Raw genomic sequence first — 17,321 nt, 5'->3', positions numbered from 1 at the left:
TATATTTTGTTTTCTGAGACACTTAACTGTACATCTCTCAAGAGGTCAGATACTTTGTGTTTTCTTTTCACTTAATGTGTCACCACAGTTATTGTTTCCCAGAACACACAGATGATATGCATACTATAACTGCCTATGAAGCTTATCCATTGTAAATTCAGGGTGCAGTTAGTGCCAACGTTTCAACATTGCTGGGAAACTTGATCTAATTTCTAGTTCTTCCTGCTGGCAGAGCTGAGTTATGGAAAAACATTGTGTAGCTCTTCACGTGCACATGAACCTCCCCTGCTGAGCTCCAGGTTGTGTATATAAAGAGCAGAATGAGCTCCTGTCATCAGACCATCACTCAGCTGATACCTGAACAGCTCCTGGCCTTCACCTGACAGCTTCCACTGCTGCTGCACTGCTTCTCATTCAGTGGAGCTCCTGCGTCTCGTCTCTCTGTAGATTGATTGGTACTTTGAGTTTCCTGCAGACAGATCATCAGCTGATCGTCACTATGAAGACAGTCCTGCTCCTCTCTCTTCTGCTCTGTGCTGCATCCGCAGGTCAGATTATCAATGTGATCATGGCTCAGTCATTCAGGACGTCAGGAGAGACAGAAGAGGAAGTCATGCGCTGCTCCTACTCACTGTGTTGTGTTTCTCTCTGCAGCTCCAGCTGAGGAAAAAGCCGCTTCAGGTCAGTACTGAAGCTGTTCGCTTGAATGTAATCAGTCAGACAGTCAGACCTGCTTCTGTCTGACATGGACTCTGCTTGTTTTTATCCACAGAAGCAGCAGTGATGGAACTGAAGGAAGACCTGGCTGCTGGCCCTGGTGAGTTTCCTTCATTGTGTTTGGCTTCTTCTGCTCCATGGTGGACCTCACCTGTCAGATCAATATATAATAAATCGTAGATTTAACCAGTGTAAGAACACTGCAGCAGACCTCTGGAGAAGTCCGATCTAGCAGACTACCAGCTGTAAGTGGAACAACATCAGACTGAAGACCAAGTGAGTGTGAGGAGTGTTTTTTAGATCTTCCAGGCTCCTTGTAGTGACCATGACTCACTGTCGTCTCCTCACAAAGTCACTGGTTTGATGAATGAGGAGAAGCAGTGAGTGTGTGGAGCTGAGGACTTTCTCAGTCAACTGTAACAGTGTGGAAGAGAAAAATATCATGTTGTCAGAGAGAAAGTGTGCAGCAGTGTGACAGTTACAACAAGCAACATGGTAATTTATAAATAAAATGCCTGTTGATGATCCTGGTGTACTCGGGGTGTTGTAGTGCTGTGGGCAGCTGCTTCCTGATGTCTTCAATTTGATCACTCTGACTGTTTGTCAGTGTCTCCAGTAAAAAGTCGAAGGTCTGATGAAGCTCTTAGTGTTACAGAGGTGGAGCTGCAGACGAAGAGCAAAGATAAAGTGTTGGTGCCAGACGTCCCCGTCCCTGTCTCCAGAAACAGCGTCACATCTGCAGCTATTCATATGCTGTGATATGTTCTAAACAAAGTGAACAATGTGCCCACGCCTTTGTCTCCTGTATGTACATGAACAAACCTGCTGATGGAGTTTCTCTGTGCTTGTGCAGGTCTTGTGTCTGAGGAAGGAGCGGATCCTGAATGTAAGAGCGACTTGATCATCACTTCTCCATGTGAACACATTAGTGACATCGTCAGTCCAACAAATACATACTGAGTCATGTGTAGTGTGGTACATCTCTGCTAACTGTTTTTCAATGGAGGCTGTGAAATGTGACATCAGAAAGTGTTTCACTCAGCAGACTCTTTCTGTCTTCCTGCAGCTCGTTTTAACTTCTGTCCCAGTGGCTGGTTCAACTACAACTCTCGCTGCTTCAAGTTCATCAACAAGGTCTTGAACTGGTACAATGCTGAGGTACTGCTGATGTTCACATCAGAGCTTTTCTTCACCAACATCTTATCCTGTTCTGTGGGAAGAAACTCTACTTGACTGCAGACCATGAGCATGCTGGGTGTTGATGGGTGGAGGCTGCTTGAAGGTGCCCTCTAGAGGCTCTATTGATTATTACAGGATCAGTGAAGACAGTTGAAGTCACCTCATAACACATAATTACTTGTGAGATGCTTGTAAGTGTCCATGGTTCATTTCTGCGTAACTTCCTCCCCAACTTCAAAATAAAAGATTGTAAACAACCAATTAGAAATCACATTTATGTTCCAACATTTGCTCTTTAATCTAAAACACCAATTAGATAATAGCAGCAGTTACAGAGCTATGGAGTGATGACAGTCTACTCTGAGGACCTGGTTGGAGGTGTTTGACTGTTTTTCCAGCTAATTGTATAAAGAGTGACTTCCTGATGCCACTGGATGGTGATGGTACATGATCATGGCTCTGTCACATTCAGTTCATGAAAACAGAAGCTTTGTATTCAGCTGCAGCGAAACACAATGACATGATGCTTCTTCTGTCCAACAGGAGACCTGCATCCGTCTGGGTGGTCACCTGGCCACGGCCAACGGCCCTCAAGAGTATCAGGTCCTGCAGAAGATGACTCAGGGGGCCGGTCAGAGCCAGGCATGGCTGGGAGGCTTCAACCTGCAGGTCTGAACCCACAACCTGCTCCAACAGAGGTCACCAGCAGAAGCTGGAGAGACTCTCTCTTACTGAAGTGATCTTTGTCCCTCAGGGTCAGTGGATGTGGATGGACCGTCAGGGATTCTCCTTCACAAGTCCACCCTCTTACTCCAGCAGCAGCGCCTGCCTGAATTTGCTCAGCAGCAGTAAGTCATTGTTGAATCAGCTCTGGTTGACAAAGATGACGTTCACAACAATGTGCTAATGCAGTTTTGTTTGTTTCACATTTTAGCTAATTGGAGGAGCACCAACTGTTTCGTTCAAATGCGCTTCATCTGCTCCATCAACCCGTTTGGCTGTTAGCATGCATGCTAAACTCCTGCGAAGTATTCCTTCTGCTCCAGCTCATCATCTGGGCTGGTTGTGTTTCTGACTGACTGTTTGTTGTTATGTGTGCTTATGAGTCGTCTTTTATACAATAAAGATTTGTGAATGCGACAATGCGTGACGTTTCTTTAAGACTCTGATTGAAGAGTGTTTGTAAGTGTGTAGCTGCTATCAGAATCATTCAGCTAAAAGGGAATGAAGCAGATAACAGTGTCAAAGACAAAGGCTTTGTTTGAAAACAGTACAAATTCATATCATGTAAAAATCTCTTACATCTAATTTCATCAGCAATTTCTTGATTATGGTGAAACAATATGATGCACAGAATTGGTATATATGCTCAGAACTCAGAGGGACTTTCAAGAGGACACTGAATGGGATGATCATTGGTTATCGTTCCTGTGACTCATGTGGCTTCTCACTGTGTAAGTGATGCCCCAGTCTGCTGTTGAAGAAATGGAGAGGAGGTTCAACAAGTTCCTTTGTAGATGGTTGGGAATACCCTGGAGCTTTACATCCTTTACATAAGATCAGGCGAGCTCCAGCTTCAGCTTCCGCTGCCATCAGTGGTGAAGGAGTTCAAAGTCGCCAAGTGCAGACTGTCCCTGACATATAGGGAATATCAAGACCAGCTCACCAGGGAGGCGGGACCAGATCTGGTCACAAGTGGGGTGCCAACATTGCAACCATCCAGGCAGAATGTTCTCTCAGGAACAAGGCTATCATGGGAAACCCTTGCAGTGGAAGACAGGGTCTAGAATCAGCAGTGGAGAAAGTCCATACCTAAGCAAAAGAGAACCTTGATCCAAGATGAAGTCTGAAACTTTGAAGAAGAAAGGAGAAGATCAGAATCCAGCGAGCTCGCAACTCAAGGAGGCTGGGCGAGGAGGAACCTCCCCAAGAGATCTTTGACATGGAGCAAAGTGTGGCAGCTGGAGCCCTTCTGGATATCCTTTCTGCTCCGAGCAATGTTTGATGCCTGACCAACCCTAGTCAATTTGCACAGGTAGGAGATGAGGAGGACCTGCTATGCAAGTTGTGCAAGGATAAAGGAACAACGGCACACATTATGTCAGTGTGCAAGACTGCTTTGACACAGAGGAGATACAGGTGGCGCCATGACAAGGTGATGGTAGTGCTCACAGACATCCTAAAACAAGGGAGGAGGATGAAGCAACCAGTCAAAGCAAGACCACTGCTGGACACCATTGCCTTTGTGAAAAAGGGTCAAAGACCTGGCATCCACAGCCCAGCCAGCCCACTTCCCAGATGCGGTACTGTCCACCACTCTAAGACCCGATATCATCATGTGGTCTCCAGAGGGGAAGATGATCATCCTGGTGGAGTTGGTGGTAATGTGGGAGGAAGGCTTTGAGGAAGCTGCAGAGAGGAAAACAGCCAAATACCAGCAACTTGTCCAAGAGTCAGAGTAACGGGTGGATAACATGCTTAATGACGGCGGAAGTCGGCTGTCGAGGAATCCCAGCTCAAAGTATATGGAATCTATTGACAAAAGTTTTACTGAGAGGCCACTTGAGGAAAGCAGCCACTCGTAAGCTCTGGAACAAAAGACGGCAGTTAGTGCTTCTGCCTCACAGCGAGGAGACCCTGGTTAAAAATCCAGCTCCGGCCATTCTGCAGGGAGTTTGCATGTTTTCCCTGCGTGAGCGTGGGTTTCCTCTGGGTACTCTGGTTTCCTCCCACAGTTCAAAAAGCAAAATGTTGACATGTTAGTTTTTATAAACAAGTAGACAAAAGTAGATGTAAGGTAGTTATGCCAGAAGGTATCACTCTTGCACCATTTGTTTCAAAAGAACACATTGCAGTCTGTTAAGTTTGTCCTTCTTAGGACACGGTAGTAGTGCTGATACTTTGTGCTCAGAGCCGCTATTTCTTCATATTGTTTTGTCTTGCTCTGCTAGGATTCTGTTCGGTTGAAGCAGTATGGTGCCTGCTTCTCCCTCCATGCAACACTCCACCCATCCCAAAGAAGTCAGAGAGTTGAAGGAGTCTGGTGACGGACTTGCAGAGGAAGTGGGTTACATAGACAAAAGATGAGACACAGTGAGTCTGATGTGTTCTATATATTTCAAATTCCATGATTACATCTGACAGAAAATATTTTTCATTAACGTGATGTGAATATTTGTCCGCGTGTATTTATTGGCATGTATGTATGTATGTATGTATGTATGTATGTATGTATGTATGTGTAACAGGTCTCAGGCAGAGTACCTGGAGTCAAATCCTACGTAATGTCTTTTATCATCCAGTGCGCATCCATGGAAGGAGGTCAAATCATTACCAGAATAGATGGACCAGCTCAAAGGATTCAAATTGTATGAACAGCATGGCTCGGTGAGATTTGGGAATCTATCACGTCAAAGGTCAAAGTGTCACGAACTGGAACCCTCCCATCAACTGCAGGAAACTTCAAATATTAATTTATTGGGGCAATACATTATCAGACACAGCGGCTCCTGGAGAAGTGGTATATTTTCCCTCTGAACAGGGAGTGTTTATCAGGGCTGCAGCAAGAAAGCTGCCATTAGCTGCCTGCTAGCACACTGCTTAACTCTGCTCCGGAGCTCGAGGCGAATATAGTATATTTGTATAGTAACTATCCAGAAGCACAGTTTGAGCACATTGACTTGGGTAGTGGTGAGTCTGTGTGCCACGGCTCAGTGTCTCACACAGTGATGTTGCAATCGGACAGGCTAGTTAGCATCGACATGAGCTCACGACTAACATGGTAGCAATGCTAACTCAGTTCCGCAAAGAACGCTGGTTTTTCTCAATGTCCGTGAGCCACCAGCGCGCTGTCGTGTCAGCTCACATAGAAATTGTAAAATGTGTGTGCATCTGTGCCAAACAGTGATAACATGAAGCATTTTAAATGACCATGACCAATCATGGAAGGTGTGGTGCATCAAATAACCTTGTAATCCATTGGTTTCCATGGTGACAAATGTGGCATTGACAAAGATATGCGCTCTACCGAGTGCCCGTTCAAGCTTCTGATATGAGTTTGAAATGCAAGCCTCACTTTTTTATTAATGTCTTTGATAGATGAAGAAATACTGTTGTATTTGCTGTGTCAATAAAACTTTGATGAAAATGTAGGCATTTATATTGTTGATATTGTGTACTTGTGTTGGATTGTGTATTGAACTTGCTGCCATTTTGCATATTTTCAGAGGGGATTGTTTTTACGATTGCACATGTTGATATTCAATTACACAAGTTCTAATATGCAGGCCTGCAACTTTGTCTGATTGATATGCCATGAAACACTGTGAGAGAATATGTAATACGTATGTTGTTGTGGAATTAAAGCTTCAACTGAGCAGAAAACAACATATGGTGTCGTATGTTATAGAAAGAGTTACCAATGTTCTCAACAGCACTTAATCAAAGATTGATGATCATGTTGTCAATGATGAAGAAATAATTTTAGCAGGCTTCATCCACGACGTCGACATCTGCTGCCCGTCGGCGGCTGCTCAGGGAGGCATTCTGGGAGTCTCTGTTTCCCTGGTCGGACCCAGGATCACGGTCCCGCCACCAGCCTTAGCGGCCGGACTGACCCGTAGCCCACGGAGCTCCACGCTGCCACACCGGGAAATGCTGCACAGTCACAGTGAGTGCTGGCCCCTGCTTCCACCTGCTCCGGTTGTCCACGTCCACGCTTTCCCTCCACCTACTTAATCATAGGAGACTCTTACACTCGTGGAATCCACTTTGCAATTGCCACTACTCCCTGTTTTTCTGGTGCCACTGTCCCGGTGAACCTGGAAAAACTCCCCGGACTGCTGCACTCCCTCCCAGCCACTGTCACCCGGGTCTTGATCCACGTTGGATCGAACGATACTGGTCGCCAACAGTCCAAAGTGACCAAAGAGGACTTTAAAAGCCTTTTAAACATTCTTAAATCTTGTGAGAAGTCTGTTTTTGGCAGTGGTCCATTCTCAGCGCTGCGCCATAGCGCAGGGCAATTTAGCAGAATCCTCGGCCTTCAATCCTTGGCTTCAGTCCGCCTGCAGAGTATTGATTTTGACTGTGTAATTATTGCTGGTGACTTTAACATCCATGCTGACAATCCTCAGGACAAAGGGACAAAAGACCTGTGTAACACTCTCAACAACTTTGGGCTGACTCAGCATGTGACAGAGCCCACACACAACAAGGGCCACACTCTGGACTTACTTATCTCTAAGGGTCTGAGTATTTCCAAGGTTACAGTGTCTGATGTTGGCCTGTCTGATCATTCCTGTGTCTTCTTTGAGAGCACTGTGTCAGTGCACACAAATATTTCTACAAAGGTTATCACTAAACGGTGTTTTACTGAAAATACCATTGAAATATTTAACCAGGTTTTCTCTTCAACACCTGCTCTGTCCTGGGGTTCACTCGATGAGCTGATAGGTAGCTTTTACGCTAAAATTGTAAATGTTATAGATGCCATTGCTCCCACTGAGGTGAAGGTTATATCTGGTAAGAAAACATCTCCATGGAGAAATGCCACTCTGGTCAGAAATAACAAAAGAGAGTGTCGGAAAACTGAACGCAGGTGGCGAAAATCAAAACTCCAGATTCATTGTAACATTTATAAAAACAAACTGTACACTTACAATTTACTGTTGAAGAATGCAAGACAGTCCTATTTCGCTTATATAATCACCAAAAACAGTCACAATGCACGCACCTTATTTGCTACCATGGACAGGCTGACAAACGCTCCTGTGTCAGTAGCCCCTGAGTTTCATTCTACCAGGGCCTGCAATGACTTACATCATTATTTACAGAAAAAAGCCAGACCATTAGACAAGCAGTCAGCGCCCCCACAGCAGGTTCAGGACATGAGCTGTGTCAACTTAAAACCAATTTAAACACCATGGCACAATTCTGTCCCAATAACCACAAAAACCTGGAGGACATTATACTTCAACTAAACTCCTCTTCCTGCTGCCTGGATATTTTGCCAATAGGATTTCTCAAAAAAGTCTCCCATGTACTGATGACAGATCTTTTGCAGTTTGTGAACTTGTCTCTTACGTCAGGTGTCTTTCCACAGGTGTTAAAAACTGCTGTGATTAACCTCCTTCTACACAAGTGCAACCTAGACAAGTCTCAAATGAACAGCTACAGGCCGATCTCTAATCTCCCATTTTTAAGTAAGATCGTTGAAAAGGCTGTTTTTTAACAATTAAGTCATTACCTAACAAAAAGTAACCACTTCAGTGCCTTCCAGTCAGATTTTCGACAGCACCACAGCACTGAGACGGCTCTCATTAAAGTGTTTAATGAACTCGCTTAAATACAGACAGTGGCAGGATCTCAGTCCTCATGCTGCTAGATCTCAGTGCTGCGTTTGATACAGCCGACCACCACATATTAGTCTACCGACTGGAGAACTGGGTGGGACTTTCCAGCACAGTACTCAACTGGTTCAGATCTTACTTAGAGAACAGAAATTACTTTGTGTCTATAGGTGACTTTACATCTGAGCAGAAAATTACATGTGGTGTTCCCCAAAGCTCCATCCTGGGGCCTCTTCTTTTTAACATCTACATGCTCCCACTAGCTCAAATTATTGAAAACAACAACGTAAGTTATCATAGCTATGCAGATGACACACAGATCTACATTACAATGTCCCCAGGAGACCCTGGCCCAATACAGGCACTGGGTAAATGCACTGAGCAGATAAATGAGTGGATGTGCCAGAACTTAATTCAGTTAAATAAAGACAAAACTGAAGGAATGGTTTTTGGAGCCAAGGAGGGGCGACTAAAAGTGAGCTCAGAGCTTCTGTCGTTACAGCTAAAAACCACAGACCAGGCCAGAGATCTAGGTGTAGTGATGGACTCAGACCTCAATTTTGTAAAACACATCAAAGCAATTACAAAGTCAGCCTACTATCACTAGAAAAATATCTCCAGGAGTATAGGACTGATATCTCAGCAGGACCTGGAAAAGCTTGTCCATGCATTTATCTTCACTAGGCTCGATTACTGTAACAGCATCTTCACAGGTCTACCAAAAAAAACAATCAGACAATTGCAGATGATTCAGAACTCTGCTGCTGGAGTCCTCACTAAGAATAAGAAAATAGATCACATCACTCCAGTTCTGCGGTCTTTGCACTGGCTATTTGTCAGATGATAGATTTTAAAATCCTGCTGTTGGTCTTCAAAGCTTTGAATGGTTTTGGACCAAAATACATCAGTGACCTCCTAACTCGGTATGAAGCAACTAGACCACTCAGGTCATCTGGATCAGGTCGTCTATCAGTTTCCAAAGTCAGAACCAAACATGGAGAAGGTGCATTCAGCTTCTATGCTCCACATATCTGGAACAAACTCCCAGAAAACTCTAGATCAGCTGGAACTCTCAGAACATTTAAATCAAGGTTGAAGACTCACTTGTTCTCAGCTGCCTTTGACTAAATTATTTTATGAATTACTTTAAGTCTTATTTTAACTCAAACTCTGCACTGTAACTTGTCTGTTTTTAATCCTTTTAATCTTGTTTATTCTTAAATTTTAATGACTTCTTTTATGATTTTAAAAATGTGTTTTTATCTGCAGATTTAATGTATTTGTGAAGCACTTTGAATCACCTTGTTGAAATGTGCTGTATAAATAAACTTGCTTTGCTTTTATACATTAAAGCTTCAAACAATGTAATCCAAAAAACAAACAAAAAAAACACCACAATTCAAAATCACCACAGTCCATACAACAGTTTTATTTGTTCCATGTATTCCACAGTAAAACATTAAATCCCCACTGGGACTTTGGCCTCTTTGCAATTGTGATTTGGCGCAACATTAAAATAAACACAGTTTTTCACAATGAAAGCACATTATGGCATCAGGTTCAGCAGGGACTAATTTTCCTGGTACAGATAAACGGCCGTCCACCTCCACAGGAAGCATTGGACCAACCAGCTGTAAGAAACAAGGTTCATCCGTCAGTTTCGTGGAGAAACAACATAGCATTGACTGTTATATTTTTTCTTTCAGTACATATATTTATGGTGCAACAGACAGTGTCAGCTTGCAGATATAAATGTTAAGGTTCACCTCTGGCGTTCAGGTAGACACATGGGTTGGCAGTGCTAGACTGGACTGAAAGCCAGTTGGAGTAGCTGAAGGGGCTCTGGTCCACCCACCTCCAGGTCTGCAGACAGGAGACATCAAGCAGAACACACAGCAGACTGTCACTGATGCTGCTGGATGGTTTCATACAAACAGTCTGACTGATGGGTGTGTGGAGGTGGTGGAGAGTGTGTGTGGTGCTCTAATAACCTGGAAGTAGAATCCTCCTATCCAGGCGGTGGAGCCTCCTTCTCTCATGGTTAATTCTTGTAGGAAAGCGTAATCGAATACATCATGAGCAGAAGCCAAGGAGCCTCCGTTATTGAGACAGTGAGCCTGCAGGAAGACATACAAACCGTCATGAAATAGGAATCCCAGTCTGATCACAGTGACTCTACGTGACACTGTCTTGACTGGAAGCATCACTGTGAGGAAGCACTCAGCTGCTTTTCTCTATTTCAGGAGTGTCAAACTCATTTTAGTTCAGGGTCACATAAAGCTTCTGATCTGGTCCAGAGCCGTGATATAAATGCATAGAAACCTGAGAATAGCCACTAGGATAAATGCTTCCCGTGGTGTTGGTGTAAAGAAAGACCAGTTCATGGTGATTTAAAGTAAAACCTCAGTTAAAGGCTGGATGGGTTTGACTGAATGATGGAAAAAAGTAAGTAAACACAAAGAGTTATTGCTCAATCAAAACTGAGGCTGCAGGCTGAAACTTTGTGGTGATGAAAATAACGTGTATGACTTGAGGCTGTGAGTTACAGCTTGGAACTGATTATAACTCAGAACTTGTTTTTCTGTAGAAGTTAGTGGCAGGGATGCCTCCCTCCGACAGCATAGACTCCTACTTTATTGTGTCTGAACTGTTGGGAACAAGCTCTGGTGGTTATTTACATTTGTAAAAGTAAACCAGCTGACAACCTGTAAAACTGACTCATATTCTAGAAATTGAATTCACAAGTTATTAATCACTACTTCCCAACAGCCCTGTAGTTTCTTCTTGACGATATTACATCAATCGACCAAAACAAACCCAGAGAGTGAGACTTCCATCCCAGCAGATTGTACAATGTGAAAACTCTTAGCAAAGAGTTCAGCTTACCGCAGCACTGTTCCATGTATAGCCAGAGCGAACATAGAGGAAGCAGCTGTCCTTGAATTTGTGCCAACCAGAGGGACAGAAGAAGAATCGACCTGTGGAGCAGACAGGAGATCAGATCATTGCTGGGACAGAGACACATTGTAGTGATCAGACTGAAGTGACACAGTCAGTGTTTCATAGAAGACAGCAAACCTTCAGGTGATGAGACCTCCTCTTCAGGAGAGATCACCTCAGGCCCTTCACCTGAGAAGAAGTACAAGAAGAAGAAAGTCCCATCATGATCTCAGTCTGTTCACGAGGACAGAAGATGAATGAACCTTCCAGCTTTCTACCTGCAAGGACTTCTTCTTTCACCACTGGGACTAAAAAGAAAATAGGAGTTTAGTTCCAGTCTGTCCAAACAGTTAAAGTCTGAAGTGTCTGTGTGGAAGCAGCTCACCCTGGATGTTCTTAGGCTGCTCCTTTGGTGCAGCCTCAGCAGCTCCAACTGGAAACAGCATCAGTGTGATTAGTAGGTATATTTATTATGTATTGTTATATCTTGAGCTCATCTACCAGAAACAACTATTAGTATTATGTGTGTAACATTATTGCACTATTTCTTTATTTCTTTAAACTAAGCAGCTCTGCAGTGCAGACCTTTTACTCTTCTATCCTCTGGAGATTCTGCATTGTTCCTGTCATAATCACTACTCACCACTAGAGGGCAGCCTGACTTTTCTTGGACCCTGACAGGTTTTATTTACAAGCATGGAGGATTTAAAACGATTTAAAAAGATTTGTGAAACAAAGAAAACAGCATTCAAATGACTGAATAAGAAACCAAAGTTTAATAAAAATGACAAAGTGGATAAAAGTGAATTTCTGTAAAAATCACAAATTGTGTTTCCTCCTGAAATCCTCGTGTTGTCACACAGAAAGCCAACAACATGTCAGAGAGAAATGTTCTGACCTGCGGCTGCCGTGGCAGCAAGAACACCACTGAGCAACACTGAGAGGATGAGGAGAGTCTTCATGATGATGATGATGAGGACGAAGAGGAACAAAGTGACACAACAGCTGCGGGCAGTGAGAGCGAGTGGACACGGTCAGACCAAGCGCAAAGTCAAATGTCAATGAAGGAGACAGAGTGTGTCTTACCTGTGAGTTGAAGGCGAGGCGAAGCAGTGATGAAGAGGAGGCTGCGCTCTTCTTTATATACACACAGGGCAGCAGGAAGTGCCACAGCAGTGAAAGTACTTTGGACTGAACATGTGTCTGATCTCACTCACAATGAGGACATGTTGACCAGAATAAAGCTGATAGCACTGATACTGCTGATAAACCTGTCTTGGAATCAGGTTTCTCTCCTGAGGAAGAGTTCAGATGACATTTCTCACTGTCACGTGACACGAGGAGGAGAAAGTTTTCCACCAACTCAATAAAATTATTGCGTTTTATGGGTTTTATTTGACCGAGAGAAACATTTTAAATCCTACTCTGCTGAACAAGCTGGATGCAGATTTCAGCATCACACAAATTATTACAAATTATTTAAGCTCATTTAATCCAAATATTTAATATAAAGTGTCTCCACAGCAACGTCGCTTTTCGATCCCTTGATGTCGGCTCTGAAAGTTTTGCGGATACACTCGTATCCGTTGTCGTGTAAACGGGGCCTCAGGATTCTGCCTTGGTCTCCTCCCTACCTCTTCTCACCTCCTCAGACAATTTATCTGAACTATGTATTGAGACAAATGTTTTGACCATTACCTCAGCTTTTTCCTTTTCAGTTACTGCAACTTCTTCTCCATCACTCAGCACCGGATAGTTCCACTCCCTCCTATCTCCCCCCATCTTTCTAATCATTCCCCATATCTCTCCTCCCAAGGGGCTGCCAGTGGGGAATCCAAGATGGCCGACAACATGGCTGCTTCCCTGTGATCGCCGCCACATTGTTCTGCCATTTTGTTCCGAATCACCACCACAGCGCCACTCTCAGTGGGAGGCGGTAGTACATGAAATATGGCCGCTTCCTGCAGGTCGCCGCCATTTTGTTCCGAAGCACAATCACAGCGCCACTGTCGGTGGGAGGCAGGAGTACTTGATCCACAGTGCGACCTTGCTTCTCCAGAATTGAAACCCCGCCAGTGCGGTATCAAGATGGTGGCTTACGGGCGCTGACATACTTGTTTGCCGGCGCTGACATACTTGTGCGTGGTCGCCGCCATAATTGCTCACGGTCAGCGCCGTACTATTCTCAAAATTTAAACCCTGCCAGTGCGGTATCAAATAATGGCGGCGTATGGGCGCCGCCATACTTGTTTGTGGTCACCACCATATTTAAAAGGCAGAATGACGTCAGTGGCTAAAGTTACGTCGTGGCTTCATGGGTCATGTTCAGTTCTAGGAAGCACAAGTACACTGGAAGGTACATCCAAGAAGATTTTAGCTGAATAAAGCTCAGAGAGTATTTATAAGGTCCAGAGCCAAGTGGATTGAGGAAGGAGAACCCCCCCCCCCCCCCCCCCCCCCCCATCATATTCCACATTCAATTTATAAAAACAACCTAGGAAAGATAGATTCACTCTCATGATGAATGGGGAAGAATACTTAGAACCAAAAAGTATAGTGAAGGAGATCTTGAATTTCTTTAGATACCTGTATGATTCTTCTTATTCTAAACAAAATGCTGAATTACTTTAAATCATTTATTACTGTAAATGATGAAACCTTTAGAAATGTTTGTGAGGAGGATTTGAAAATTGAAGTATCATCATAAAAACAGCCTCTGACTGATCTCCAGGCTCAGATGGAATCACTACAAACATTTCTGCAAATAAATTAAAATGTGGCTATTTGAGGCAATAATGTACGACTGGAAAGGAATTATTGACAATGAAATGAGGCAGAATTATTTCAGACATCCTGAAATACTGGTATACGGTTTTATTCCATTTGTCATGTTTCCTTACCTTCAGGACAAAATAAAAAGTGTCACATCTAACTCCACCCTCTTCTATTCTAAATTCTGCATTACATTTACATTCCACATCACTGCACCAGTGTCATTTTATATCCCAAATTGTTGGTGGGCCATGTCATTTCACATGAAGCGCCGTTAAAAGGCAAATTTTGTGCTCATAAAATCCAAGCTTTCATTTACAGTAGTATGTAGTTTGTTTTTTAGTTGCTGATGGACAAAAAGTATTCATTATTAAGAAGTTCTGTGGGTTAGAAAATAATATTGGAGCGTCTCAGAGCAGAGCGCAATGCAGCCGCACACTGCAGCTCCTCAGCCGGCGGTCAGAACGCGACACAAGACCTGGATGTGATGTTAGTTAGAATAATGTTACCATGAAAAGTGTGAAAGAAAACGACAATGGAAAACTGCTTCTATATTATATCTGACGTAGCTGAATGACAGGAGGAGCTCTGCAGCATCTCGAGAGCCGCGGCTCCACGAACGCGGATTAAATAATCCCGTTCCCTCGTATTGTTAACTTCAGGGAGCGACTTATGATATTGTTCCGACGCGTTATTTTTATTTTTTTCTCTATAACCACTCTGGGGCTCCGTGTTCGCTGTAGATTTCAGAAAGCCGGTACAACCTCGCTTCCGCCTTTTAGGTAGCGATACCTCCGCCCCCAGCTGATGACGCGTCGGGCCCCAGTCTGGCTCCTCTCTGGCTCAGCAACGAAGTGGGGCCGGGGCTTTGGCAGTGGAAAGACAAAGAACTGGTGGTAAGGCTGGCCCTGGCTCCGAACGAGCACCTGGTTCTTTCTGGTGGAAAAGCCCCCAGTGAAGCCTCGGGGTCAGAGGTCAGCTACTAAACTGATCTGCCTCCTTCATTCATCCAGTGGCAATGTGTGGCTGCATTAAGCAAAACAAACGACAAGACTGGAGAATAACTAGTTTCTTCAGCAGGAAAGGAGTAAATGTACATGACGAACCTTCAACAAATACCTCTGACAACTTTAAAAGAATATAACCTTCATAAATCATGTCATTGTTCTTTATTTTATATCCAAGCACAGGGCACTTTAATAGCGAAAACCCAACCCTTCAGACCTGAATGATTATTGTGAAACGCCATGATAAAACCTGATAAGTCTTGAATCCCAGACGTCATAAATGAAACATCACACATTCCTCCCGCTTCTTATCTTCACAACTTACAAGAAACCTTTACAATCTACAGCAATATAACTTCATTTACTGCATACATTCATCACTAAAGTTATTGTGTCGCATTTTTATTGAGCAGTAAAAAGTAGAGAAGTCCCGATCACACTTTTTGGCGACTGACATCGATCCGATTTTTCAGAAATGAGTATCACATTTCTATAGCAGAGATACTCAATACTCTATTTTTGGAGCAACTAAGACGTCTGAAGCTAAAAGCACTATTGGCAGAAGCTTTGTTTAGCTAGAAATTATTGTAAAACTCACTTATTGAATCAATTCTTCTCAGAATGACTTAAGAACTTATTTAAACTTTATTCAGTCATAACAAAGAAAAGACAATTACACTCTGCAGTCTTGTTTCTCTTATTTATGTTAACCTAAACAACTTCTGTCACGATTCACACTCAGAGTCAGGCGTGGACAGAGAAACGGAACCACGAGTTCTCTCAAGAGTATTTTAAATAATAAACGTGGCAAGGGACTCAACCCAAATAAACAAGATAGGTGAGCTGTTACAAAAGGATAAGAAAGAAGACGGAGAACAAAAGGAGGGGAAGGGGTGACTGAACTACTCGGCACTCACAAACTAAGAAACTGCCAAACTAAACAAAATACTCCAAGAGGGAAAAAATCTGAACCAAAGTACAACACAGGAATTATACCACTACTAAAGGTAATGCTCAAAAGTAGTATTCAGGCCCAGCTAGAGACTGCGGGGAGCACACTGCCTGGTACGAAGCGGGGAGTTGTAGGAGGGCTTGGTCAGCGATGAGGAAGCAGGACGGAGGGCAGGTGCTGCAGTCCGACGGAGGGTGAACAGGGAGCCTTCCGTTGAGCTGTGTCACTGAATGGAGCCATAAGCAGGGGCCTGGTGCGGCCTGGTTGGTCCAAAGCTGCAGCGGGGGGAAGACAGGATGAGAGCAGAGCAGAGCAGAGCAGAGCAGAGCAGAGCAGGGCAGGGCAGGGCAGAGCAGAGCAGAGCACAACTAACTGTCAATAGTTTACAGTCCGGCACCGAGCCTTGATCTGAAGCCAGCTTTATGGGGAGAGAGGTGAATTGATTGTTGTAGCCACACCCTGCCTCAGGGTGATCAGGTAATCAGCTGCACTCCACACCTAACCAGCATGCAGCACACGCCCACCTAAGAAAAAGGAAAGGAGGGAGGGGGAGGGGGAGGGGAAAACGCTGGCACGAGGCAGAGCCAGAGGGGAGGTCATGACAACTTCACCTGGATTTTGTAGCAAATAAAAAAATTTTAAAAATGAAACCCAGTGAATCAGTTTGACTAACATATAAACTATAAAACACTACAACATAAACAGTATTCAGTAAAAGCAATCAGAAGAACCCAATTCCCAATTGCCTTTAGGGGCGCTGTGACTCAGCAAACACAACAAAAACGCAGAAGACAGACTACATAGAAATTTAGAAGTAGACTTCTGCACATAAACCACTATGTATAACTCTAGTTTTATAGATCTATGGCCCCGCTCCGCCTGCTTCTAGCTTCTGCAGCTCGACCGGAGCTTGTAGTCCCTGATTGTTGTAGTTATTAGATGACGTAGCGGACAGCGGTGGGGGGAGGAGGGGGGAGATTACGTCATCTTTTTTCTACGGATGATGGTCTTTGCTGAGCGTACCCCGCCGCATGTTTACTTTTTAGATGTCTTATCAAATTAGTTCCACCTCTCGGGACTGTGGTGAAGCTCTGGTGCTCCGCCTCTCGGGACTGTGGCGAAGCAAATAGTACAATTGGCCGCTGGACTGGTTTGGTTATCAACCTTAAAATCCCTCCAGACTGCTGACATTTTATCCTCTCAATGGCTTTAGGCTGCTAACCTCAGTTTACGGCAGGTAGCAAACGGGGCTCGCTTTACGGCAGCTGACGTGAAAAAGTTTTTGTTTTGTTTTTTTGTTTTTTTTAGGTTGGCGAGGTAATCGGCTGGATTTGCCGATTCCCGATCACTTACAAATCACCGATCCGATATCTACCGATCAGATCGGATCGATATAAAGCATAT

The 17,321-nt window shown here is 44.0% G+C and overlaps 2 protein-coding genes across 2 annotated transcripts; one reads left to right on the top strand and one right to left on the bottom strand.

The window, feature by feature from the left end:
• Positions 1-290: 290 nt before the first annotated feature.
• On the top strand, positions 291-3,035 carry LOC308110480 (ladderlectin-like). Its single transcript, XM_080464788.1, has 8 exons — positions 291-548; positions 655-681; positions 773-817; positions 1,571-1,603; positions 1,784-1,875; positions 2,440-2,565; positions 2,651-2,744; positions 2,831-3,035. The coding sequence occupies exons 1-8, from the start codon at positions 500-502 to the stop codon at positions 2,899-2,901; spliced, it is 537 nt and encodes a 178-aa protein (XP_080320914.1). The 5' UTR covers positions 291-499; the 3' UTR covers positions 2,902-3,035.
• Positions 3,036-9,644: 6,609 nt separating this feature from the next.
• Positions 9,645-12,470, bottom strand: LOC308110485 (ladderlectin-like). The gene is made up of 9 exons (XM_080464793.1): positions 12,273-12,470; positions 12,085-12,191; positions 11,572-11,619; positions 11,465-11,494; positions 11,325-11,375; positions 11,133-11,224; positions 10,238-10,363; positions 10,013-10,109; positions 9,645-9,877 (listed from the first exon to the last, which is right to left on the bottom strand). The coding sequence occupies exons 2-9, from the start codon at positions 12,146-12,148 to the stop codon at positions 9,807-9,809; spliced, it is 579 nt and encodes a 192-aa protein (XP_080320919.1). The 5' UTR covers positions 12,149-12,191; positions 12,273-12,470; the 3' UTR covers positions 9,645-9,806.
• Between the last annotated feature and the right edge of the window lie 4,851 nt (positions 12,471-17,321).

The sequence above is a fragment of the Lipophrys pholis genome, assembly GCF_963383615.2.
Source record: "Lipophrys pholis genome assembly, chromosome: 5".
Classification (NCBI taxonomy): Eukaryota; Metazoa; Chordata; class Actinopteri; order Blenniiformes; family Blenniidae; genus Lipophrys; species Lipophrys pholis.
Note: the sequence above shows the minus strand (reverse complement) of the source record. Positions and strands in the feature narration are given on the sequence as shown.

Bases quoted from the DNA above. Each gene is read 5' to 3' on its own strand.
- LOC308110480 (XM_080464788.1), top strand. From the start codon at position 500: ATGAAGACAGTCCTGCTCCTCTCTCTTCTGCTCTGTGCTGCATCCGCA. The intron at 1,604-1,783 runs GTAAGAGCGACT...GTCTTCCTGCAG, and splicing joins GGAAGGAGCGGATCCTGAAT to CTCGTTTTAACTTCTGTCCC. The intron at 2,745-2,830 runs GTAAGTCATTGT...TTCACATTTTAG, and splicing joins CCTGAATTTGCTCAGCAGCA to CTAATTGGAGGAGCACCAAC.
- LOC308110485 (XM_080464793.1), bottom strand. From the start codon at position 12,148: ATGAAGACTCTCCTCATCCTCTCAGTGTTGCTCAGTGGTGTTCTTGCT. The intron at 11,620-12,084 runs GTCAGAACATTT...TGCTGTTTCCAG, and splicing joins TGCTGCCACGGCAGCCGCAG to TTGGAGCTGCTGAGGCTGCA. The intron at 11,225-11,324 runs GTTTGCTGTCTT...TCTGCTCCACAG, and splicing joins GGAGGTCTCATCACCTGAAG to GTCGATTCTTCTTCTGTCCC.